General features: G+C 41.0%; 1 protein-coding gene across 4 annotated transcripts in view; it reads left to right on the top strand.

Moving 5' to 3' along the window:
- Window positions 1–27,433, top strand: part of MIPOL1 (mirror-image polydactyly 1) — a 194,399-nt gene that overhangs the window by 119,123 nt on the left and 47,843 nt on the right. For all 4 annotated transcript variants that reach the window (XM_081863746.1, XM_081863747.1, XM_081863748.1 and 1 more), the window contains one exon: window positions 15,336–15,430. In XM_081863746.1, the coding sequence (XP_081719872.1) occupies window positions 15,336–15,430 (95 nt within the window). The remainder of the gene's footprint in view (window positions 1–15,335; window positions 15,431–27,433) is intronic.

Raw genomic sequence — 27,433 nt, 5'->3', positions numbered from 1 at the left:
CCCAAGTCATATTAACAATGAAATGGTGCATAGAAAACCCAACATATCAAGTTATGATTCCTTAAGAAGCATTATTTCTTGTTTACCTTTATTGGTCACCTCATAAATGGAATTCTCTAGGCACTAACATAATTCATTTCTTTTGTGTTTGCAGGTTGAGAATGGGTATGTGTTTCACTCAGGGCTTTGAGGTACAAAATAATGAACTTTGCTTTAAATTTTATGTATAAAATTGAAAACACATCAGTGTTAGAAATCCACTTTCATGGGCATTGTGTGGGCTGTTCGGGCTGGCTTTTTTATTTGTTTGCTTGCCCTGTAATGTCTCTTAATTGATATTGTCTCTCTTAATGAACAGAGACTTGATTATTGTCAAGCTTCTCTACTTAAAAGCTGGCTGAACAGGCTTTTTATGGTGATTCTACCCAAGACATAAGGAAGGAAGGACATGAAAGGGTGAATATTCAGCCTGCCTTAATCCTTGTTTTCAGTAAGATGGTGTCTTTAATGTGAACTAATTAGTGGATAGACTTAAATTCCTGTAGACTTGTCCTTTGTTGGGTTGTGATGCACAGCTTTGCTTACATAAGAGAATCAAAAAATCTATTTTACATTGCTTTCTTTTTCTAACACATTTTAATGAGTTTTAATAACAAAATATTTGGAACAACGTCAAGAATCAATATATAAACAACCACATAATCATCTATCTTAATATTATTTCAGATATTCTGACTTAATTTCAAGCATGTTGTTATCCCACACATAAGGAAATCTGAATGATACAGTGAACACCCAAAATGTCATGACTAAAAGACATTTCAAGTGGAAGTTAGTAACAGACAAATAATGTTAAAAAATGAAAACTAAGGAAAGTGCTGGTGTATTCTGACATGCATATCAGTATGTATAGCCTAAAAGTGGGACACCTCTGTTTTTGACATTCATAACATTCTTCTTTAGGTTTAACAGCATTCATGTGTGAATGTCAACTTTATCAGATTTTCAGCATTTACTGTTACCTGGATATGAGGTTATTTTAAAATTTTAAGCAGTAGAAAAAATACATATTTCCATCATTTGCTTATTCGGAAAATTGTATCCTGTGTTGTAACATTTATCAACTTGATGTCAGAAATTTCAGATAATTTCCACTTTTGGTATATGTCAAAAATATGTCTTAAAATAAGTAAGTTAAATAAGCAGTTGGTTGTTTATGGGGCTGAACCAAATGTGCTGAGATGAAAAGACATATTTGCTAATTTCCCTAGAATGTATTGCTTTTATTTCATATTGTATAATGAAGTTTCCCACTTGTGTGTCTTGTGAATTCTCACACGCATACAACTTAAGGCTATTCCAAATCGTGGTAAAATATAATAAAGAGAAATATGACATGGCAAGTCCATTATAGGCATTTGAAGAATATATATTTACCACAGAAATGAAGGGGGTGTAATGTGGTATGTTTTACTGGGGTGTTAATGCTCTACAAGAGTAGGCAAGCATTTAAGACACTCAGGACACTTCATCAGAGTTTTGTTAAACTCAAACTGAATCTTGTTGCACAAGCATAATAAAATTCAGTATTAGAGGTAATATTTCTTTCTTTGGATCTCACTTTTTCTGGATCAACACAGAAGCAGCTAGAACAAACCATCCTTGTAAGTTTGTAGTTGATGCACACATGCCGCCATGTTGAGTGAATTTTGAGGCCTGCTGGAGCAGCAAATACATGTTTAGGTAGAATGCAATATGCTAACTGCTGCACCAGTGTAACATTATAAACCTTCCAAGAAGGTATGCCAGCACAAATATTTAGGATGGGGGAATCTGAAACTTAAATTGAACATATATGTAGTAACTGTGCTTTTGTTATTGAAACTCCCCAACGAAGCTTTACTGCATTTATCACCTGTATTATTTATAGGAGATAATTACTGCAAAACAGCTGGCTGTTGGTTTTAGTGAGCATCAGTTGTTCTCCTGTCCCAGCTGTGAGCTAATAAGGACAGTCAACACATCTGTTTCAACAGCTGGTAATTAACAAAAGCCTAATTGCTGCAACTCTTTTAACATCCAGTCTGTGAAAAGAGGAAAGATGTGGAAGAATATTATTGACTTTGTGTTCTGCACTTTCTGTGACCAGTTTCTTTCTTTCTTACTTTTTCTTTCCCCTTCCTTTCTCCCTTCCTTTTACTTTGAACACCAAGGCCTTTGTCTGATGCATTGAATGGCAGGAGAACACAATATGGTAATCCAGAGCTTAAGATTTTTGGATCTTTGTTGGTGTTTCTTATTGCAACATTTCTTTGCTACGTTGCAAGATAAAATGGATCAAAAGCATTTGCGGAGTTCCGCGTAAAAGCCAAAATCCATAGCAATCTAACCCAAAGCGATACGAGTCACAGAAGTTGCAGCCTCCGAAAGAAGTCGCTGTGTGCCCACCTCTTGATGCAACTTGTGTACAATTGAACCTCCTCATTAACAGGATTTGGTGATCGGGTGAATAATTTTTCTTCCTCAGCTAAGCACGTCAGGCAACATCATATCTAAAAACAAAATAAATATAAATAAATAAATAAATAAAATCACTGCTTCTTTATAGGCAGTTGGCAGGACAACTGTCAAATCTAATTGCATCCTGGGGTAACACAGAGGAGCTGTGTGCTCAACATAGCTGTCAACGTTTCCCCTTTTTTAAAGGAAATTGCCTTATTCCGAATAGGATTTCTCGCAAAAAAAGGGAAAAGTTGACAGCTATGGTGCTCAAGGGCTAGTCAACTGAGTCCTAAAGGGGATGTGAAAACCTCAGAGATTTTGAGTGTAAATGCATGAGGGAAGCATTTTTTCACTCCAGTTTCCTTTCTTTTTAGCTATTTTTCTCCACCATCCTGGTGGTTCACCTATCCTTGGGGGGGGGTGTTATATGTGTTTTCCACTTTAAAGATCAGGTTTGCAGCACTTGAGTGCTTTTGAATCCAATTCTGTCAAATGGCATTTGTGGCCTGAAGTACCTTCTCCCACAATAAAAAAACCCCACCCAAAAAACAGTGAAAGGAAGTCTTAAGTAAGTGCTGGAAGTTCAACAGGAAGGGGGCCCTCTCCTTGATAAAGAAGCTCAGCTCCTGTGGTCCACATCCTGATAATGTACCAGTTAGACTGCTATGCTTTAATGTGTTATATATGGGACTGTCTTTGAACACTTCCATTTAGCCATTGTTGACCAGGGGCCATTCAGAGCACAGAGTAATATCCAGCTATGTTATACTCAGAGTAAGTCCACTGGATGGAGCTAAGCAACTTAAGCCCATCCATTTCAGTGAATCTACCATGATTTTCAATAGGTCTACTCATGCACAGGTTATGTTTGGATATCATCCGTATGTTGCCCTTTCTTATAAAACTGCACTGGCTTCTGCTTCCAAGCCCAAATCAAAGTGCTGGATCCTTAATTGTTTTTAAACACTGCATGGATTCAGTAATGTATAAAAATAAAAATAATTAGTAGCAGTAGTCTCAGAGGTGGGTTATGGGGTGTAGAGCTTTGGGAGTGCCACAGGGGGCGCCACAACAATGATGTAGAATGGAAGACGGGGGGGGGCACCACATTTTGTCATTGCACAGTGCACCGCTAAAATTTGAGACCCCAAGGTCCTCCACTGGTAGTATTTTATTTAAAATTATTCTATCCCACCATTCCTCCATAGAGCCTAAGACAGTAAACAACAAAGATAATACCGTAACAATTAACAAACATCCCTTAAAGCTTAATTGTAAACAGTGACAAAATGCTCTATATTTATGGGGTATATTGCTTCTATAGGGATGCGGGTGGCGCTGTGGTCTAAACCACAGATCCTAGGACTTGCCGATCGGAAGGTCGGCGATTCGAATCCCCGCAATGGGGTGAGCTCCCGTTGCTCCATCCCTGCTCCTGCCCACCTAGCAGTTCGAAAGCATGTCAAGTACAAGTAGATAAATAGGTACCGCTCCGGCGGGAAGGTAAATGGCGTTTCCGTGCCCTGCTCTGGTTCACCAGAAGCAGCTTAGTCATGCTGGCCACATGACCTGGAAGCTGTCTGTGGAGAAATGCCGGCTCCCTCGGCCAGTAAAGCGAGATGAGCACTGCAATCCCAGAGTCGTCTGCAACTGGGCCTAACAGTCAGGGCTACCTTAACCTTTATTGCTTCTATATATGGAGGTTCTGTTCTTAGCTATAGCAGTTGATGTGCATAGATGTCCTTTATGACATTGTTAGGGATAGATGCATCTGTCCATTTTGATTACTCCCGCTTTCTCATTTTTCCAGTCTTAAGTTTAGTTTTCCACATTTCCACATCAGTCTGTTGTTTTTTTTAATAATGAAAAAGTCCTCATGAAAACTCATAATAATAATAATAATAAAATTTTATTTGTATCCCGCCCTCCCTGGATAAAGCAGGGCTCAGAGTGGCTAACAACAGGTAAACAACAGAGCAGCTAACAACATCAGCATTGTAGTGTGAATTTCTTCTAATATACACATCTTTCTAATTTTGCCCAATATACACCTTTTTGCAAAGCAACTTGGCCTAATAGAAAGCATTTATTATGCTGTCTTCACAAATATATGCATTTTATTGTAATACATGTATTTATTTATTTTTACCGTATTACCTGTCTGGAGAACTGCATGGCAGAATTCAGATTAGTGCAGATTTTGAAGGATGGCTGTGCCTTGGCTTGCATATTTGGGCTCAACATGTGTGAAGTAGTAGGTTTACCTATCATTGTGGACTGAATCGATTCCCCCCCCCCCATGGTTCCATTAGGGCAGGACTTCCACCAACAGAGGGGAGAGGGGCAGAACCAGGCAGGGTTAGGTGGAAGAACACCTCTGCCCCATCCAAACCCCCTTCAGCACAGCAGATTGAGGGAAATCAATGGCACCCAAGCTAGTCATTACTATACTAAGTACCCATTGATCTAGTATTTCATTGGGTACGGATATTGAAATTGCACAAATCATCAGTAATGTCCCACACTTAAGGTACAAAGAAAGTAAAGACTATATTATAGATTATTTATTCTTCCATTTTATTGACTGGGCAGAATTATGAAATACTTTTCATGGACTCGCAATATTGCAATTCAATCTGGTAAATTGTTTAATACTTTCATTTTGTTTTTGCCAGAAATACGCTCATTCTTTGCGATTCAAAATGACTTGATTAAACTTGCTGGAATAACATTTCGGTTGGCAAATAGCTCTGTACAGTCAGTTATCCAATTGTCTTTTCGTTATGTTGAAAGGTAGAGAGGAAACAGGACCCAAGTGCTTGCCATTCACTGAATGGAGATTGCCTAACCTTCAAAACATTTCTGGCGTGACAGGTTCACTTCAGCAGGTGTTCAGGAGCTGAACTGTAAGGTAGTCACAGTGACAGCAGATGAGATCCTTTGAACAAACAAAAACAAAAGTATTGGCAAAGATTCCAAATGCAGAAGGGCATTGGCATGTAGGGGAAAGTTTACAGTTCGATTTTAACAGACTGCGGGTTTGCACACGGTAGTTTGGTTTGCAGCGGCTGATATTTGCTCTCATTGGCATCTTTCGAGATCATTGCAAAAAAGTGGTTAAAAGCAGGGGTAAATTTGGCAAAATCGTTGCCAAGGGATCATAAGAATTTTTGCTCTAATAGGGAGCTGTCATGTGTGTGCTCAAGACAAGAAAAAACATCCATTTATTTTAACAGTGCAAGATTTTACAACCTTAGATGTTGCATTGCTATCCCGGTGTGGAATGGAATTAAGAAGGATCTGGAAGTATGGAATAGATTAAAACTATCCTTCTGGGGTAGAATCTCAATGATTAAGATGTTAGTGCTACCAAAGATGCTGTTTTTATTCCAGATGTTACCAATATTAAAAGGAGTGGCGATTTTTAAGGAATGGCAAAGGACGATCTCTAGATACATATGGCAGGGCAAAAAGCCGAGAATTAAATATAAATTACTAACAGATGCAAAAGAAAGGGGAGGCTTTGCCCTGCCAGATCTGAAGCTATACTACGAAGCATCGTGTCTTTGCTGGCTAAAAGAATGGATTAAACTTAAAAATACAAAACTCCTAGATCTGGAAGGATTCGACAACAGATTCGGGTGGCACGCGTATCTTTGGAAAGAAAAGAAGAAGGGATATAAAACCTTTGAAAACCACATCTTCCGGAAATCGCTATGGGAAGTTTGGGACAGATACAAAAATATATTGGAAGGGGGGGGTGCCACATTGGCTATCCCCGTTAGAGGTCATGGGGGTCAAAAAAGAAAATATGAGAAGTGATTGGATTACCTATGGAGATTTGGTGGAGAAAGAAGGAGGAAAGTGGAGACTAAAACCATACGAACAAGTTAAAGAATACGTCTTTGATTGGCTGCATTACCATCAAATAAATGAAATGTTTAAAAAGGATGTGAAAGAAAAGGGGTATAAAGAAAAAGATTCGAGATACCAAATAGAGATAGTGAATAACGACTCCAAAACAATTTCTAAAATGTATAAAATTTTGTTAGAATGGCACACAATAGATGAGGAGGTGAAAGTAGTTATGATTCAATGGGCCAAAGATTTAGGATACAACATAGACCTTGGTGATTGGCAGAAAATATGGAATGAAAATTTGAAATTTACGGCATGTGCTACATTAAAAGAAAACGTAATGAAGATGGTTTACAGGTGGTATATGACACCTGCAAAATTAGCAAAGATGTACAAAATCTGTAATAAATGTTGGAGGTGTAAGGAGAAGGAAGGTACATTTATACACATGTGGTGGGATTGTAAAAAAGTAAGGGGGTTCTGGGAGATGATACACAATGAACTAAAGAAAATGCTAAAATATAGCTTTGTTAAGAAACCAGAACTCTTCCTGCTGGGAATAACAAGAACGGATATAAGTAGGAGAGACTGTAAACTGTTTCAATATGCTACCGTCGCAGCAAGGACATTGTTGGCCCAGAGGTGGAAACAAGAAGAGGTTCCGACTTTGGAGGAATGGAGGTCAAAACTAACAGACTACGCAGAGTTAGACAAATTAACAGGGAAAATTAGATACCAAAAAGACCAGAAATTCTTCTTTCTTTCCTTCCTTCCGAAGGACCGAACATTCTTTATGTATGCAACAACGGCAGCAAGGATACTCATCGCAAAAAACTGGAAAACTCAAGATCTACCCACACTGGAAGAGTGGCAGATGCAACTGATGGACTATATGCAACTGGCCGAGATGACAGGCAGAATCCGTAACCTGGGAGAAGAGAAGATGGAGGAAGACTGGGAGAAATTCAAGAAGTATCTACAAAAACATTGTAATTTGGTTGAATGCTAAGAAGGATGCTAGATTATAAAAAACTGGCCACCACTAAATTAGATCTGAAATTTGATGATAAGTGAGACTAAAGAAAATATAAAATTTTTTGGAAGAAGTGCTAGATTATATTTGAATGAGTGGACATGAGATTGTAAACAAGTTGATAATTTGTTTGGAAAAAACTTTTAACGATGTAAATGGGAGCGGGAGACGTGAGGAAGTCCAGAGAAGTGATGAAATTATGTCTGTGATAGAAGTAAGACTGTTTATTATTTGTGCATTTATATTTAAAAACTTTAATAAATATTTATAAAAAAAAAAAAAGACCAGAAATTCATTGAGGACTGGGGGAAATTTACAGAGTATTTGAAAAACATATGTGAGGATAGTACAACGCCAGCGTGTTTCAAAGAAGCTTTGTGAAAATAGAAGGAGTATTGCCAAAAGGCAAGCAAGGATAGAAATATAATATTTAATGGCAATATCTAAAGAAGGAATGTGAGGAGAGGATTTGAACTACGAAAGATTGTCAGAGAAGTTGAGGGAGGTCCAAACAATGTGAAATATGTGATATATAAATGGATTGGTTTATTATTATTTTTTATGGAAAAACTTCAATAAAAATTTATTATATGAAACAGATGTTGCATTGCTATGAATTCACAATTCTCCTTTTTCTTCCTATTTGTTTATTTATTTCCTTGCTTGACACACCACCTTTCCATTAGCACGCTCAAGGCAGCTAACAGAATCAGCGCTGTGCAAAACAGTTGCCGCAAGTCATTTCAGAATGGCTGGGAACAGAGTTAGGCATCTTTTTGTGACATGTTAAAATAATCTGATAGATAACATGAGAGCTGCCTCCTGCTGGCAAATGATTGTGCTGGGTGGCCAAAGCAAGAGTGGCAAATGGCAGACTAGCAATAATGGCAGGGATGTTGTTCGCCTGGTTGGCTCTTGGTCTGATCTAAAAGAGCTCTTGTTTCCATTGGTAAATTGGAGGCTAGTATGTTCAGTAGCAGGGACGCGGGTGGCGCTGTGGGTAAAACCTCAGCGCCTAGGACTTGCCGATCGTATGGTCGGCGGTTCGAATCCCCGTGGCGGGGTGAGCTCCCGTTGTTCGGTCCCAGCTCCTGCCCACCTAGCAGTTCGAAAGCACACCTAAGTGCAAGTAGATAAATAGGTACCGCTTTATAAGCGGGAAGGTAAACGGCGTTTCCGTGTGCTGCTCTGGTGCCGGTTCGCCAGAGCAGCTTCGACGCTGGCCACGTGACCCGGAAGTGTCTGCAGACAGCGCTGGCTCCCGGCCTCTAGAGTGAGATGAGCGCACAACCCTAGAGTCTGTCAAGACTGGCCCGTACGGGCAGGGGTACCTTTACCTTTACTTTATGTTCAGTAGCTAATATCTAAAATGTCCCTAACATAATTAAATTGCTGGCTGTCAAAAAAAAAAAAAAAAAAAAATGGGGAGTGGAGGGTTTTCCCAGTGCTCTCCATGCTCCTGTCTTTGCTGCAAGCTTTGGAAGTTACTTTTGTAAGAAGCTGAGTGCTAAGTCAAGAGCCATTTCCATGACTTGATTATGTACCATCCAGAGGAAACAGATGCATACAATTGACTTCTATCAGAATATTAATATTTCCTACTTGAGCCGCAACATTTGTGGCAAAGAAAAAATATCAATTACTTAAGGCTGCTCTTCTAACCCCACTTACATGAGAGTAAGCTCCATTGAATTCAGTAGGACTTACTTCTGTGGAGACATGGATAGGAGTGCACTGAATATTATCGGGGAGCCCTCTCCTTTTGCGCCACAGATCTGGCCTTCCTTTATGGCTGACACAGAAACCAAGTTTGCTAGCAGAGAAGCAAACGAGTGACCCATCCCTCTTCTGCCAGTCCGGTCACTTGGCTACATGGAATTCCTTGTTGCTTATGGCAACCAGGTGAGTTGTTAAATACAAAGCTGAGCAGTATCAGAAGACGCTGCCCCCCCCCACCTCCAATAGGAAAACTCTGAATCATGAGAATGCAGTGGTTCATTCCTGAACCAGACATTACAATTTGGAGAGGATCTGTACCCAAGTATACCTAAGCAGATCCTGTGAATAAAAATCATAATGTTGAAAGGAGAAAGTATTTACCTTTGATGTTAAAGCACATTTCTTTTCATCTTCAAGCTAGCATAATCTACTACAGTGGTACCTTGGGTTAAGAACTTAATTCGTTCTGTAGGTCCGTTCTTAACCTGAAACTGTTCTTAACCTGAGGTACCACTTTAGCTAATGGGGCCTCCCGCTGCTGCTGCACCACAGCATTGCGATTTCTGTTCTCATCCTGAAGCAAAGTTCTTAACCCGAGGTACTATTTCTGGGTAAGTGGAGTCTGTAACCAGAAGCATCTGTAACCCGAGGTACCACTGTAGTTAAGTTTGCCCTGGGATGTTCCATTTTCTGCGTTTGGACAAAACCTCTCTCTTTGTCCTAGGAGATGCCACTATCTCTCAGACACCCTGTTCAGTGTGCATTCCTTGATTGCCCATCATCACCAGTGCTTTTAATTCAGGAAGAATAAAGAAGAAGCCAAGGGGGAAAGTGGTGCCAAGGAAACGCTGCCTCTAAGCAGGACCAAAAAGAAATATGATTTTTTTATTTTAAAAAATGCATTGTATGCAACAGTAGTTATATTCAATGTGGGCTAAGGCTACATTCATATCACAGAGCTGTAGTTTGTTAAGAGTGCTGGGAACTGTTAGAAAAAAGAAAGTGTCCCAGCTAAAGAAGATTGGCAAGTTAAATTAACGGAATACGCTGAAATGGCAAAACTGACAGTGAGATTAAGAGAAAGAGATGACAACGAATTTAAGGAAGAATGGAAGGACTTTACAGCATATCTACAGAAGCAATGTACACAGGTTAATACATTGGCAGCGTTTTGAGAATACTTGTAATTTTATTATGACTGGACAATAAGTAATTCAAATGGTTTAAACTTTATAATGGACATGTAGTACATTGATATACAATGGAATCAAGGAAGGGAATAGGGTGGAGTCAATCTGTTTTGTTTTGTTTTTATTGTTGTTTGCTTTGTTTTAGTTATGGAAAATTAATAAAATGTTATGGGGGGAAAGAGTGCTGAGAGCTCTGAAGAAATCCCTATTCTGCTCCCAGGATCAACAATCAACCCCTCTCTACAGGGAACTCTGGGGATTGTAGTTCTGGAAGGGGAAGCACCCTTTATATCTGCAGGTGTGGCAGCAGATATGCTGGACCGTTGTTTTGCCTTGATAATGGCCTGGATGAGAGCCAATAAACTGAAGCTCAATCCAGATAAGACTGAGGCACTGTTAGTGGGTGGTTCCCTAGACCTTACGGATGAGGGGGTGCCTGTTCCTGATGGAGTTATACTCCCTCTGATGGAGTAGGTACATACCTTGGGGGTAGTTCTGGATCCATTGTTGTTGCTTGAGGCTCAGGTAGCCTCTATCCCTCTAAAACCTCCATTTTCACTCAAAAATCAAAACTGCAGAATATCTGGTGCATTCCTAATACTGGATCTAGGGAAGAGATTATGGGGACAAAGTAGTTTTCAAACATTTGCCATAAGCAAATTAGAAGTAAGCAGCACATAAGCGGCACACAAAACACTACCAAACCATTCTACGTTCTAAATCTTATATTAATAATCCAAAAATTGAGAGAACAAGGATTATTGGATTATTAATATAAGATTTAGAACATAGAATGGTTTGGTAGTGTTTTGTGTGCTGCTTATGTGCTGCTTACTTCATACTGGTCTACTACAAGAATTGGCAGCATAGGTTCATTTCTTTAGTATAAGCAAATTAGAAAGCAATTGGGGTTGTTGTTGTTGTTTTGCCAATGAGAGGCAGCAGTGTTACAAGAACGACAGTAGATTAGATTAAATGTAGAACAAAGGTTTCTAACTGAAAGTTTTAAGTCATAGAAACTTGTCAACGAACTTTTTAAAGAAGACCTTAGATAAACAGTTGTCAGAGCTGCTTAAGGTATAATGATTCCTGTCTTAGTGTGGCAGGGGTTGAACTGGATAATCCTTGAGATTCTTTCCAGCACTGCAATTCTAGGCAAACAACATTGTTCTTTAGCTTTCCTAAAATACCATATCCATTAAAATCTTTCTTAGTAGACTACTGCATATTGCTGTCACATTTCAAAGTTCCAAATGACATTCAAAGTAAACCCACTGAAATCAATGGACATGACTTGATTAAGTTGATTAATTTCGATGGGCGTCCTCTGCGCATGACATCACCAAAAAGATCTCGGTTGATGCAGAATTTGCCTGTAGTCTCATATGCCTGTTGCCCTGGAATTACAGAAGCACCGGGGGGGGGGAGCACCTTGCCCCACGCCATTGGCCAAGAGAATTATCAAGTGCTATTCAAGCAAGAACACCAGTCAGGAAAGATCAACCTGGCTCAAATTGGGTATAAATCATTATACATCATCACTTTGTTTTGGCCTTGATAAACTCATCTCTCACTTCTGCCTTTTTCTTTCACTCCCCCTTTCTTGTGTGTCTTGTCTTTTTTAGTTTCGTAAGCCTAATGGCAGGGCCTTTCTCTGTCTCTCTTTTTATTGACAAGAGACAAAAAGGGAGGTTAAAAATCTGGCATAGAAATACATGGCAAATGAGAGAATGGTATTTGCTAGCCAGCTATTTTATTGCAGTGCAAACTTCCCAGGTAAGATTTAAGAACTTACTTACTTATCAAACCTTTATTAGGCATTATGCATTATGCAAATAAAACCATAAAAGAGAAAATAACATATAAAAGCCTTGAAATGTATATAAAAAAGGCAGCAGATGGCTACATACATATATATATATATACATATAAAATCAGTGGTTTTCCTTGTTAACCTGAATTATGATTTAAGAACATAATAATAGCCTGCTGGATCAGGTCAACGGCCCATATCGTCCAGCATCCTGTTCTCTCTGTGGCCAACCAGATGCCTGTGATAAACCAGGAAGCAGGACATGAGCACAAGAAGACTCTCCCCTTCTGTGCTTTCCAGCAACTGGTGCTCGGAAGCATTGTGGAAGCATTGCTGTCTCCACCTATGGAGGTAGACCATAGCCATCATGGCTAGTAACCATTGATAGTCTTCTCCTCCAGCTCATTGAAATGCTAAACTGAAAGGAAGTGGGGGCTCGCAAGATTGTGTTCCATATGATAACAATAAATATCCAGCCCTAGATATCAGGAATAAGCCAGCTTCGTAACATCTAATTTTCTATATGCATGGATTTTTATGATGCTGGTTTATTTGTATTTGTATGTGTCCCCCTCTCCATCTGAGATGCTACAACCAAGACACAGGTTTACCACCTTAGTGAGGATTGGGCTTCTGTCACAGGTAGCAGGCACCTAAATCCCAGATTGGAATGTTTGCTATTGTCTCTGCCTTACCAGAATTCGGCTTCCATCCTACACATTATACTCAGGAGATTAACTGCAAGCCTATTATTATTATTATTTTCCTCTTTCTCAGGGACTGATTGCCTTGAATCCATTTACGTCAATTCTCCCTTCTCTTATGTTGCAATAAACTAGAAGCTAATCTTGTGAAGTAGTACCAGACCAGTATGGGTTTAAGTGAAAGGAGAATCCAGACCTACATCTCCTGACCTTTATCCTAAAAGGATATCAGGTGTGATACCTCTCTAAAGAATCGAACTGGTAATCTCTTGGTGAGTGGGTGTGTCTGCTACAAACATTTCCTTCCAATCTACGTTTCAATTGCAGTTCACAGTACACTGAAAATTGTCAAGGATGTTAATTATTGGCCTCTTGGAACAACCCACCTACTTTGATTCAGGCATGTTTTCCCCAATATTTAAGAAGATTGGTTCACAAACGGTACAGTATAATTATAAAAAATAGCTTGGTTTGGCTAACATTCTTTTGTGGTTTTATATCTGTGAGCCTAAAAGGTTCAACACATAAATGGCTCAACCTGCAAATGGAATTTTAACTGCTTAATTCCAGGAATCAACTGTTTGCCTGTTCATGGAAGCAGAGTAAATGCCATTGTGCACATTTAACAGAGGAAGCAAGCACCTAGAGTTTTAGAGCAAATTCCTTGGCCAGGCGTGCATTGTTACCTCATCCTCTGCTTAGTATGGTGTTGTTTCAGAGCTGCAAGGCTGGCTCAGTACATTTTGCTGTCTGGGGGTGAAGGATAAGATGGTGCCCTGTAGAAAAGCTGACTAGAATGGTAGCTGAATCATACTTCAACAGAGGAGATGAGGTAGAGGCCCGCCATACCCGAGGCACAGGGAGACAGGCTGCATGGCACATAACTCTGTCCTCACCTGCTGCCTATAGCAACAGCTCACTCTACCTAACAGTAGGGCTATCCTAACAAAATTATTGTGAGATATTGCATCTGGTCAGCTTTTCCTTGCAGTACTCTTCTATCAGGAATACATTCTGTGGGATTGGATAAGGTAAATGCCTGAAAGAGTGCTGTGCGAAAAGGAACCCACAGATACAATGATTTAGCCATGGTATTTTTTGCATACTTCACAACCAGACAGGACACAAGAATGCTCTAGGCGAGATTGCCTTTGAAAAATGTTTGGACACTTCGGTTGTTATAGAATGAGGCTTCCAGGTCGTTGAGTGGAATAAGCTTGGAGCTTATTGTATTAAATTTACAGCAGCTACATTGGTTCTGTTTGGCTTTGGGGCCCAATTCATGTAATGGTAACCTAGAGTCTGGATTACTGCAACGTGGTCTGTGTGGGGCTGCCCCTGGGCCTCGTTCAAAAACTCCCATCTGATGCAGAACTCAGTGAGCTAGATGGCTAATAGCCTACAGCAGGCATGGCCAAACTTTGCCCTCCAGCTGTTTGGGGACTACAATTCCCATCATCCCTGACCACTGGTCCTGTTAGCTAGGGAGTTGTAGTCCCAAAACATCTGGAGGGCCAAGTTTGGCCATGCCTGGTCTATAGCATCCGACACCTCTGCTACAACATTTGCACTGCCTGCCAAGCTTTTCCTGAGATCTCTTTGCTAGATTATATTAAAAAAAGAATAGTTAGAATGAATTGTTGAGGAAAACAGCTCAATTAACAACTATTTATTGGTTGTATTTATATTCCTCATTCCTGCTAATGCATCCAAGGTGGTCTACTAGTCATTATGCTTATATGCCACCTCTGCAGTATGCCTCTGTATATCCATTGCTGGGAGCACCAGCAGGAAACTGCCATTGCAATCATGTCCTGTTTCTGAGCTTCTCAGGTACATTTAATTGGCCACTGTTGGAAACAGTAAGCTAGACTAGATTGGCCTTCAGTGTGATCCAGCAGGCCTCTAGATTGAATCCTGCAGGCAGTTACCTGAAAGGCAGTTACCTGAATAAGCCCCAGTGAACTCAGTGGGACTTACATACAAGTAAGCATGCATAGGGTTGCTCTTCAAGGCATTTGCATGGAACACAATGCCAACTTTTGTGTATTGTGGGAATATGGACATTTGTCCATAAGAGCATGGGCAAAAGTTCTTATTATTGCAAGGATGATTTCATAGCTAAAAGCATTGCTTGGAAGCATGATCAACGCGTGGAGAGCTCATGCCATCCAATGATTGGTCCACGTAGTATAACATGATCAACTGCGTGGTCTGGTGTGAGAACATGAGACTAATGTATTGTATTGTCTTTTATCTGCTGACTGAGGCAAAGCTCTCTCCTTGAATTTGTATCTTTTCTTGGACACACAAATAAAGGTTGGGGCAGCAGCAGCTTCTAGAGTGAGCTGCGGCCAGAGATTTCTACAACCCATTTTGGTGTGAGACTGATTATTTACGGATGGCGAGCGGGTTCTCGTCATTTGGTGCCCCGTCTCATCAGTGTATAAAGTTTTTTTTGTTTGTTATTTTGGCCTCTTGGAAGGGGGGAAATTAAACTGGCTTTCTCTTTGTAGGAAAAATTGATGGCTATGCAACAAGAAAGAGAGGCAGCTGTTCAACAGTATAAAGAACTAGAAGAAGAGCTCCAGACCCTTCGCATTTATTACAGGTAATGTAATTTTTTACTGAAAAAGCAGTGTCCAATGAAATGTGGTCCCCCCCCCCTATTGTGTTATTATTCCTAGGAATACAAAAAGCGAGAAAAGGGTCAGGGTAATAATATCCCTGAATTCAGTTTCTCAGATGCATATTTTAGGGAGAAACTATATAGGACAAGAAAAAAATGTATCAAATTTACAAGCCAAGAGACAAGTCAGGCAGCTCTAAGGTGCTGGTCAGGGCATCTGATGTCACTTGGGCCAGCCTCTCCCCTACATACCCAACTGGCCCTTCCCCAGTATCCAGATCAGTGCCTCCCCAATTCTGCACTCTTGTCCTTTTCTTGCTTCCCCTCTGACCAGCCCTGCCAAGATGTCTCCATTGGGCTCATGACGCCCACTGATGTGGAAGGAGGCTGACCTCCACTGGAGGTAGGCCCAGTAGAGGAACCCTTGATCTGAGGGTTTCACAACTGTTGTAGCATGGAAGTTCCAAGCCATTTCAATGAGAAAAAATTTCTTATAATCACACAATGGTTCCTTGAGCATGTTTTTTATCCAGAGACTGCTGTATTTCTATTTGATGATTCTTCTTTTTATTCCTTAAAATAAATAATAAAAAAACCACGGGGTTACCCCCCAAAATTATAAAAATCTATTTAATCTAAAGAAGGAAAAAGTGGGGGTGGAGAAAAACAGAAAGGAATCTACCTCAGGCTCATGAGCCAAGAAAAAGTTGGCTGGGAATGAAGACAGGCAAGTTCTTTCTTTGTGTTGTGACTCAGGACAAGGTGCCATTCAGCCTGATTCAATACCTGAAAATCATTCCTGAAACAAAACTTTGCATGACAGTTAGGAGTTACAATGTTGCTTACAATGTTGCCAGTTAAACTGTTCTAATTTTCTAACCACTTTATTCCTGAGGTGGTGATTAATGCAAATCATAAAAACCCTGAGTGTTGTGCAAAGGCTGGGTTGGTACTGGAAAAAAAATCATTCTCCTATGTAATAAAAAAACAAAACGTTTACCGAAGTGAAGTACAGTTGTGCCTTGGAAGTTGGAACGGAATCTGTTCCACAAGTTGACTTCCAAAACGTTCGGAAACCAAAGTGCATCTTCCACTTGGCTGCAGGAAGCTCTTGCATCCAATCGGAAGCCACAGAAGTCCTGTCGGATGTTCGGCTTCCAAAAATAGTTTGCAAACCGGAACAATCACTTTGGGTTTGCGCCATTCGGGAGCCAAAACTTTCGAGAACTAAGCTGTTCAGAAACCAAGGTATGACTGTATACAAAAGTAAGAGTCTTCTTAAAATAAAGGTGTGCCAGCATATTATAGCTTTATTTTTATTTTTTTAAGAAGGCTTTAGGTGGATAAAGAAAAAAATTCCTCCTTGGTCATGTTTCTGTGTTTCATGCCTGTATGTTTTAAGTTGTTTAAGAGACTTGGGAGGGCCTGTTCTTCATATGCATTGTGTTGGTTCCAGAGGGCCATCACACAACTGGAGGGGTTTGGACTAGATCAGTGTTTCCCAACCTTTGGTCTCCAGCTGTATAGGAACTACAATTCCCATCATCCCTGACCACTGGGTCTTGCTAGCTAGGGATGATGGGAGTTGTAGTCCAAAAACAGCTGGAGGCCAAAGGTTAGGAAACACTGGACTAGATGACTCTCGTGGTCCCCTTCAACTGTACAATGTTATGATTCTATAAGTGGAAGGCACTTCCCCTTGCTCAAGGGGCTTCATGACTGCTGCCAACTCCCCGCCCCCATCTGCAGACACTTGCACCATGTGCCACACCTTTCACAAGGGTCCCAATGGGTGTGTGCATGTGTGCAAGGGGCTGCAACAGGGAGGACATTTTGGAAGTGGAGTTCCGTCGGTGGTTTGTGGGTCCAAACCATCATATCTATTTCTTTTCTTCTCAGGGCAATAAATGCCACAGGTATGTTTAAAATTAGTGCATTTTAAAGTTCTAACTTTATTTCCATTTCCTATAGCAAGAAAAGTATCACTTACACACACACACACACACAGAGAGAGAGAGAGAGAGAGAGTATGCATGGACAGAGGACTGTTAAAATTTTATGGATCCCTGCAAGTTGCAAAGCAAAGCTTCACTGTATCCTTTGTAGCTAGTGGCTCCAGCACCTGAGATCAGGGGATCTCCCTTATGCCCAAATCTGTAAAGAAATACTCACATTCCAACTGCATATATTCTAGAACTGTGGGGGATACTCAAGGTGGAGGCTCTTAAATTTTATTTTATTTTTAAGGGGAAAAAACAGCCTGTAAGTGGCCTCATTATTCAAGACCTTTGACCAGATCTATGCCCTTAAAAAGAGGCTTGATAAACAGGTTAGTTTATCTGATTGATAATTGTCCAGGCAGGAGCCTTCCCAGACCAGTAGATGCCAAGAGTAAAAAACAACAACCGAAAACCAAATATATCCTGCTTCCTCCTTTCACCTTTCGGTCTCTTTCAGCACCTCCTGTATTCACTTACCGGTACTTAAAATTTGCCAAGTCACTTCCTCTTCCTGCTGCACTATGGGACATAAATTCCAACTCCTTCCCATACTCAGTCCTTTCATTCAGCCCACTTACACTTCTCTATTTTCTACCATTAAACATCCAATGAATCCCAAGTTCTTTAAGTCCCTGTTTCCCCGGGGTCTCCAGTCGCAAGCGGTTTGAGCTTTTACACACCTGTCAGCTTTGCTAAATCATCATTGCCTCTCTAATGGCCAATCTACACATGATTGCATTCGTTATTCTTCTTTAAAAGTGTGCTTAATGCTGGCTGGCCCCCTCCCATTTTATTGAGGAAAATGAGCTTTGCGATTACATTTTGGCACTGCTTTCTCAATCTAGACTGGTACTTTGCACTGGCCTCCTCCCCACCCCATCTTCTTTTTCCCTGGAAGATGCTGCTTTCTAACGGCGTTTCCGTGTGCTGCTCTGGTTCGCCAGAAGCGGCTTAGTCATGCTGGCCACATGACCCAGAAGCTGTACTTTGGCTCCCTCGGCCAATAAGGCGAGATGAGCGCCACAACCCCAGAGTCGTCCGTGACTCGACCTACTTTTTAATGCTGCTCTAATAACATTTGCCCCTAATATTCAAGTTGGGAAAGGAAAACGTTTAAAACATCATGGAATTTACTTTCTCAGAATGTGGTCTCTTTGCTTTCTCTCCCAGAACTCAAGGGCCACCACTGAAAACTGAACCAGACTTACGAGTGTGAGGGTAGCTGGGAACTGGCTTTCCAAAATCTGGTGTGGGGGGAAGAGTTCTCTTGAAGAAGAAGGGACACACTTCATCATAGGGTTTGGGGGGGGGGTTTAAGAGTGTAAAGGTCTAGAAGGACTTCCAAGTCATATGTTAAGATTTATCCAATCACATTTTTCAGAAGATTAAGTGCCCTTCTGACATAAAAAGCCTGGGCACCTAAAACTTCCATCATGTTGCCTTTCACAGGTAACATTTTCACTGTGTGCAAAAAGTACCCATTAGCAAGGGGAGAGATGTCCAGGGACATCATCATTTATTATTTGTGAAGTGCTTAGTGTGTACTTAATATAAATAAAAATGTACATCAATCCCTAACTGCAGGCCCTCCAGTCTAATAAGAGGGATATAAGAGGAGGGAGTAGAACTATAAATTACTGTGATGACAGGAACCAATAATGGCAGTAACAGTTTCCTGGTATTTCTTAATTTGTTAAACAGATAGGGTGGTATCCAGTTGTGCCCTTCTGCTGACAGAAGGCTGCTTGGTTCAATGGAGGCTTCTGTTGGTGGGAAAGGGAAGGGAGTTTTCCCCCCTTCCTCCTGCGGCCCCCCTGTGCCTCCCGTTAACTTTCCTCAAGTGGGTTGGAGGACCCTTGATGATGCAGAAAACTGAGGGAGAAAGGGTGAATCTGAGAAAATCACCTTCTCCTCCCCTTTTGGTTCCACTGGATCAAAGAGCCTTCCATTGGGACACAAATCAATACAACTCATGGACTTTGTATTGTTTTATGTTTTTTGAAGTGATAGAAATGTGTTTCTGTAGAAGCATTTTTATCCTGCCTTACAGCCTTAAGATTTCTAAGGCAGCTTGCAAAATAAAACACGGAAAACAATCGTAATAAAATGTGTGAAATCATCCCCAGTTAAATAGTACGATTGCAGAAGAGTCAGTATCAGTATAGAAAAGTTGATAATACCACTAGAGGAGGTCAAGTTTTAATATGGTGCCTAAACACAAATGGTTTTGGTATGGTGAAGAAGCCAAGTAAAGCGTTGTGTGCTAAAGTCCTAATGAGCCAATGTGGTATAGTGGTTAAGAGCGGTAGACTTGTAATCTGGGGAACCGGGTTCGCGTCTCCGCTCCTCCACATGCAGCTGCTGGGTGACCTTGGGCCAGTCACACTTCTCTGAAGTCTCTCAGCCTCACTCACCTCACAGAGTGTTTGTTGTGGGGGAGGAAGGGAAAAGGAGATTGTTAGCCTCTTTGAGACTCCTTCGGGTAGTGATAAAGCGGGATATCAAATCCAAACTCTTCTTCTTCTTCTGAATTGCCTTTCATGACCTGTTGTACTATGAGTTGTAGCCAGTCATAGGGTACACTCTAAAACCCCACCCACTGCTGGCATCCCAGACCCTTATGGCAGCCCCAGCAGAAGGTGGAGGGCAGGATGCAGCGATTGGGTCCGAATCAGGCCTGATTCTACTGTGCAATAGCAGTGTGACTGGCTCAGCATTCAGCAGATCCTGGGCTACCTCAGTCCTGATCCCAATGCCCCATTTTGAGGATTTCAGCTGTCTGGTGGTGGTGTAAAGTGCACCAAGGTGCCTCCCAGTCACATGTTCAGGAGTTGGCAGGAGGTCAGCTGAGCGGAGAGGTGCCTCTGCTCAACCCATCTCTGTTGGGGGTTGGATTATTCTGTTAGTCATAACTACATTAGACCCCTTTGAAATGAATGGGTCTACTCTTCAGTATGGCCAAGTCTGGGTGAAACACTATGATTTCTCCCCCTCCCCCCCCCCCAGTTATTACCAGCAAGAAAAAAATTATATCTTATTGTTGTCTCTTATGTAATTTTTTTTTTCACATGCAGATCTGACATTTCCATGTGCAAAGCAAGACCTGCTATAAAGAAAGTATTTTAAGTAGAATGGTGGTTTTTATATCCCTCCCTTACTCAACTGCAGACTTCTGTACACACACAGAAACTAAGAAAGGTTTCAAGCCTGCCCATGTAACTATTCAGATTTCATTTAATATTAAGTTCCTTGTTTAATATTCTATTTTATTTTCTTCATACCAGTTTTGGGGTGAATATGAAATATACAAATGAAAATCACCTGATGCAATAATCACACACACACACACACACACACACACACAGCAGCAGCAGCAGCAGCAGCAGCAGCAGCAGCAAGCAAGCAATTCTCATTTTTACTAGCAGTGTGTGTGACATAGATTTTTCCATCATTCAGAATGGAAAAGGTATCTGGGCTTGACAGTCTCATTTTTATGCTTCAGATTGCCTTCTCCACAAAAGACCCATCAGATGTGTACAGGGTGGGAGGCTAAAGGCGGGAAACGAATTATCTTTTTTCTGCTTTGCCATAAAGAAGAGGTCTTTGTTTACCTTCTCTGCGCCATGGGACACAATGTGATATGTCTTGATTTATTCACTTCATATGAAAGAACCTAACCCAGTGCAACTTGATATCACACAATTTAAATGAAATAAAGAAAAAGTAAGGAATTGCCAAGCGTGTTGTTTAGGGTTTTGGATTTGTTTGTTTTTTTAAGTCAGTTTCCACTTGTGATGCCCTTTTGTGCATTTTAGTTTTTGGTGGTGTTCTGGCTATACAAAAAAAAAAGGTTAAGTCTTGGTTCTCCCAATCCTATGTTCTGTTCTTTTATCAGTGTTCTTGTACTAAATCCCTAATTTAATACATATTTCAGCACAAAATACACATTTAGATGTTCTGTGACTGGTGGGGGGAGGGGAGGGGAAGGGAAGAAGACTTTTAGTCCTCCTCTGAGCAATGCAGACAGGAAGGTGTTTTTATTCCTGTCGTGTTTTGAATGTTTGTTTTTCTGTTAGTGAGATTGGTTAGGACAGAACTCGAAATTCTAAGAGGAATTTCTAAGAGGAACGTGGGGTTCCAAACCCTGTGCTTCTTTTGTAATGCTAATGGAGAGATTGGAGGTCACACTAACAAGAGTGAATTGGCAGGAGGGTTTGTAACTCTTCCTCTACCCACTGATTCTCTCTTGTGAATGCCTGTCCTCCACCCTGCGCTGGGACCCAAAACTGAATATTTCCATGCCCGGGTTGAGCACCGCTTCCTCTTGTGAATCCTCCCCTAAAACTGCCAAAATCCTTGGTGAGTCTTACGCTGCAGACATGAGAGTAAGTTTCATTGAAATTGGTGGAACCTCTAAATAGATATGAATAGAACTGCACTGTAAGGCACTTGAGTAGATTTAGGGCTGGGTGAAAATATGAAAGGTTCTTCCTTTTTCACAGCTAGGGATTGATTGAACTGACTGACTTTTGAGTTCCTTCCCATTTCATATGCCAGGATGGGGAGCCTGTGGCCCTCCAGATATTGACTGCATATCGCATAATCTCTGAGCTGGTGGAAATTGAAGTCCAATGACATCTAGAAGGCTACAGGTTTCCTACCCCTCAATGGCATTTCCAAAAGACAGGGAAGGGTCTGGTGCACTTTTGGGCTTTCCTTAGAGAGAAAATCTTACCACCACATCTGCAAGACATTAAAATGTTTCAACAGATATACCAATAGTTGGTATTATCACATTTAATAATTATAAAGAAGTTATTATATTTGGCTCCTGTAAATGGGTATTAAAGAATAATCTTGTGCTATGGGAACTCACCACATAGCACACCAAGAGGTCTGCATTTTCCTGCCATTTGAACTAGGAAAACATTTAAGTATTTATTTATTAATTAACACTGAAAATTGAGTAGCAATCAGTGTACAGTGGTACCTCGGGTTAAGAACTTAATTCATTCTGGAGGTCCGTTCTCAACCTGAAACTGTTCTTAACCTGAGGTACCACTTTAGCTAATGGGGCCTCCCGCTACCACTGTGCGATTTCTGTTCTCATCCTGAAGCAAAGTTCTTAACCCGAGGTCCTATTTCTGGGTTAGTGGAGTTTGTAACCTGAAGCGTCTGTAACCTGAAGCGCCTGTAACCCGAGGTACCACTGTACTTTGAAGTGTTTAGCAGATTTGAAATTTGTTAGTGTACCTCATAAATTATTTGTGCCACATTAAGTTGTGTGATCAATTAGTGCATTTTGCCACATCATTATTTTACTGCTAGTATTAATTATTTTACCATTGCAGGAATGGTGCATCATCCGCAACACTGATTTGTGAATGTACACAAATTTAGCTGCATTTAACTTTCGATGTAATTGTCATCATCTCTACATTTCTTTCTCCCCTCGCCCCAATCATGTATATCTGACAACTTACATTTCATGCAGCTGATGAAGTCAATTCGAATTCACAAATTCACAAACCACGATAAATTTGTTAGTCTTTAAGTTGGTTGGGCAATTTGTTTTCAACTTCAAGTTGTGGGGTAGGAACCTCAGATTTGCTCATATTGGTTTTTATGTGGTATTTCATTTACTTGCACCAGAAAAAGCTTCTTTAAGTTCTTTTTAGCCTGTTCTTTGAGAGGATAATCGTAAGAAAGAAGAGCAGTGTTTCGAAGCAGACCAGTGTGAAGTCACAATAGGTTGCCCACTGTTACAAGATAGAATATAACAATAGTATCTCAAAAGCTTATCTATGTTTAACCACTAGTCGTATTAAAGCTAATGATGTTGTAGATAATACAAGTAATCTTATCAGATCTTTAGGTTTCCAGGGCGGAGCTCAGTGACCCCAGGCTTTTACTGAATGGCCTCTCTAAGATGTTACGTTTCACAGGATTTTAGTGACCGTAGCCAGATTTACAAAATTATAAAGAAGAAAGCATTTGCTCTACATACAACTTCTTGCAGATGGTACACAGAAACAGGGGTGATGGGGAGAGTGCAGGATTAGCCTAGCATCATATCTGACAACATTGGATGCCATTTTTCCACTTGTATGTCTGTTTTGTGTTGCAGGCTGGGAAACTATAATCAGTTGTGACTTCTTATTACCTATGTTTGTAGCAGTTTGGTATATAAGATCACAAGACAGGACAATTTGCCTGCTGATTTCATGCCAACCCCCCTACAGAGAAATGTCCTGGGTGTAAGAATTTTTGAAATGAGTGACTCTGAATAGCTTGCGAACCAGCTTCAAAATATGGTGGCCAAAGTGTGGAATCAGCAGTACCAGGAAGTGATGATAGTGGCATGTTGAGTATGGTGAGAATCCAGGATCTGTGCCATATATGCTTAGACTGTACATCCTGTATTATGGCAGTCAGGCCTATTGAACTCAGAGGAATTTGCTTCTGAGGAGATACCCATACATGTGTGCTGTTAAGAGTTAGAAAAGTTTTTAAGTGATTGGTTGTTTAAAGGAGTTAATTAAACGAATGCCAGGAATTCTGGTGTCGGAAGATTCTGTTATTTACATAAATCAGAAACAGGGAAACTTGCCACAGTTGTGCAAAATCCAAGTTGGGTTATGCAACCATTTTCTTAATCAAATTGTGGTTCATGACTTCTATAATCCTAAGAAGCACCCACGGTACAGGAAGTGGGCAGGAACGGAGAGGCGTCGAGTTCCAGAAACACTCCCCCCCCCCCACTCGCACTCATCACTGAGCTTAAAAATACCAGCACAGCATGATGGGAATACCGGAAAAACACTGCTCTCTGCATGCATGCTAAGGCTGCCACCCTAAACGTGCTTTAGCAGCAAGTTGGCTCCATTGTACTTGATGGGCTTTGCAAGCTGCTTTGCTTGCATACCTCAGGTCAGGCTTCGCGTCAGCCTTCTAAAGTTGTTTTTTTAAAAAAAGGTTTTTTCAGCAGCAGGTTTGCTCACTTTACAAGCAGTCCAAACCCTCAAACGAGGTTTTGTTGTTGTTGTTTTTCAGACTGAGGGGAGTTTAAGCCTAGGGTTTTAGTGGAGAACTAGTGAAAGGGGGCCTGGCTTCTGTGTGCATGCATCTGCTTCACTCCCACCCCCCTACCCCATCCTCTTTCTCTCTTTTCAGGGAGTTAGCTTTTTTTGTCCTACAACTTTTAAAGTATGTGGATGTGTTTTAACTGCCTCGAAATTCTCCAAACCTGTCATGGCCGACTGCTAGTGAATATACAAATAAAAGAAACTACCTTAAAATAACATTAGCATTTTGACATATGCCCACAGAAGCCAAGCAAGTCAGAGTGATCCCATTAGCTCAATGTGATCCCATTAGTTGAATTGTTCCGTCTGCCTCCTTTCATCTAAGGAGCAGTTCTCACATTCCATTTGTCAGTACTTGATGAGGCAAGCTGCTGACATTCTTCTCCTCCATAGTATATTCTCTTGCTCTAAAATCTTAGCTCCCTTCTTTCTCCCACATCCCAGATCTCGCCATTAAAGTAATCTTGTGTGCCCTACATCTAAATTTGATAAACCGATCTTAATAGTTTACCATTTTAGCACACGATGCTGATTCCATGTCTATCCCTGAACTTTTAACAATCTCAGCATGTGTGTGGCTTTGACAGGGGACTTATTTCAGCCCAAAAACGAAACTTGAGTTGACAAGGGTTACTTCCTTTACCCCTTTACATGTTTTCCTCTTTGAAAAAGCCATGCCTGTACTAAAGAGTCACCTTCCCAAAGTGTCAGAAGCTTTTTGAGTATTGCTGGGTGCTTTAGATTCGGGACACAGGTCCATGGTGTAAATCTGCATAAAATTTGCATATGCTGATTTATGTGCATAGATGCAAACTTGTGGCAGCTCTTCGGAGGGAAAGCCACCCTGTAAGCAAACTTTTATTTTTATTTTTTAAGTGGGGGTGAAAGGCAGGAAATCTAGGGCCCCATGCAAATGAGCAGGGGGTTCTGTCCCTCTGGGCCACCCCTTAGCAATGCCCCAGAGGCCAAGCAGCTTACGAAAAGGTCATGACCCAGAAAGTTCTTCCTGAATAGTGGATCCTAACATCCTCCCCTTCAATTCCATACCAAAGCATTAGTTTACCTTCAGCACACAAACAGCTATGCTGCATTCAGCAGAAGTGTTTACATTGGGAACCATGCAGTGATAACATTCAGAGTAAATAAACTGATATTATGACCAATGAAATAATGTTAAAACTTGAACTGGCAGGGAGCAAATAGCACCCCAAAACAAAAATTTAAATATGTATTTTTAGGCTTGATAGCTAATAAGTGATGGTCCCCTTAGTGATGGTCATTAATATTTCACCCAACACTGGCAAAACAATAGGTTGTTTTACTTCAGGTAACCCAGAATTCTTTTCTTTTTCTTTCAAAATGTATTTATCTGGTCTAGTAAGATAAAATTGATTTTTTTTTTTTAGTAAACTGCATTTTACCTTTTTTGCAGGCAGTTACTTGATTCTAATAGGTGTCATATAGGGAATACTGTTAAGATTTAGTAATTATTGAGAGCTTTAATTCCAAGACATGTTGTTAGCTTTAAAATATATCACTGTGAAGTCTTAGCATATTGTGGTATTTACCCAAGTGGCAAATAAACAGGTTTTCCAGTTAGAGGACAATTTATACACAACACAGGAATGTTAACATATATATTCTGGACTTGTGGGTATTGGGCATGCTGCTTTATGGAAGCGAGCAACTTACACCTGCCAGGAGAAATACCTTGATGCCTTTCACATGTGCTGTGAACATCACATGGCAGGACAGAGTCTCAAACAAAAATGTGTTCTCCCAAGCCCGCATTCCCAGCTTGTTTGCACTTCAGTCCCAGCGACGTCTGTGCTGGCTTGGTCATGTACACAGAATGGAAGATGGCAGGATCCACAAGGACGTGCTGTACAGGGAACTGGCTTCAAGTCCTAGGACTGTTGGCAGACCAGCTCTGCATTACAAAGATGCCGGCAAACATGGCATGAAGGATGGCAACATTAACCCTGCTGTGTGGGAATCCCTTGCAGACAATTGCAGTGCCTGAGAAAGATAGTCAAGTCATGTATCCACAGCAGTGACCAGACGAGGAATGACCACTGGGAGGAGCGCAGAGAGAGAAACTCCAGGGTCCACCTGTAGTAGCAAAACCGACACCACTTTTTGCCTCAGCTGCAACAAGACATGTCTCTCTTGTATCCTTCTCTACAGCCACAGCTGGCGCTGTAACTCTCCAGTGGTTTGACTTTCCCTCCAAAAGCACACTCTTCCATTTTCTTCTAACAGTGTCTCAGCTGAGTATCCTCCCCATCACATGTATAACCTTTTACTGTGGATCCTACATCCTTATGAGAAGACCCTCCTCACTCGCCTTTGTATTGTCTGTTTGTAGCAATGAGTCGAAAAGAAACCCAGGTGGGGAATGGGACTTAACAGTGTGATCATATACATATCTACTCAGAAGTCACATTCAGTCAAACGTAATTGCCAGATAAGTGCATATGAGATTGCAGCCTGAGAAGGTAAGTCACTGTCCTTACCTGGTCCAGCACAAGACATTCTGCTCTCTGAGGTGAAAGGTACATTCCAAGTACAGAATGTAACCCGACTGCCAGCTGAATCTTACTTCAGCACTGGTGGCATGAACAGTGCTCTTCACTGCACCAGAAGACAGTAGGCTACCTTAAGGGGTGCAGACAGACCACATGACACTCACAGCTCTATCCTCTCAACATCTTACCTCAACTCTCTGTCTGCCTCACAATTACCAGACCTGCCCTCCAGGATCCAGATAGAGCCATCTCTTGACTGGAGCAAACTTTCAATTTATGATCTTGTTTTTCTATGTCTTCTCCATGGTATACAGCCAGCCCCTGTGTGTTATTGGTTGTTTTAGTCCCATGGTCTTAGCCCTGAACATGGGG

The sequence above is a fragment of the Podarcis erhardii genome, assembly GCF_964252035.2.
Source record: "Podarcis erhardii genome assembly, chromosome: 1".
Taxonomy (NCBI): Eukaryota; Metazoa; Chordata; class Lepidosauria; order Squamata; family Lacertidae; genus Podarcis; species Podarcis erhardii.
The sequence above is the reverse complement of the archived record's forward strand: the minus strand, read 5'-3'. Positions and strand labels throughout refer to the sequence as shown.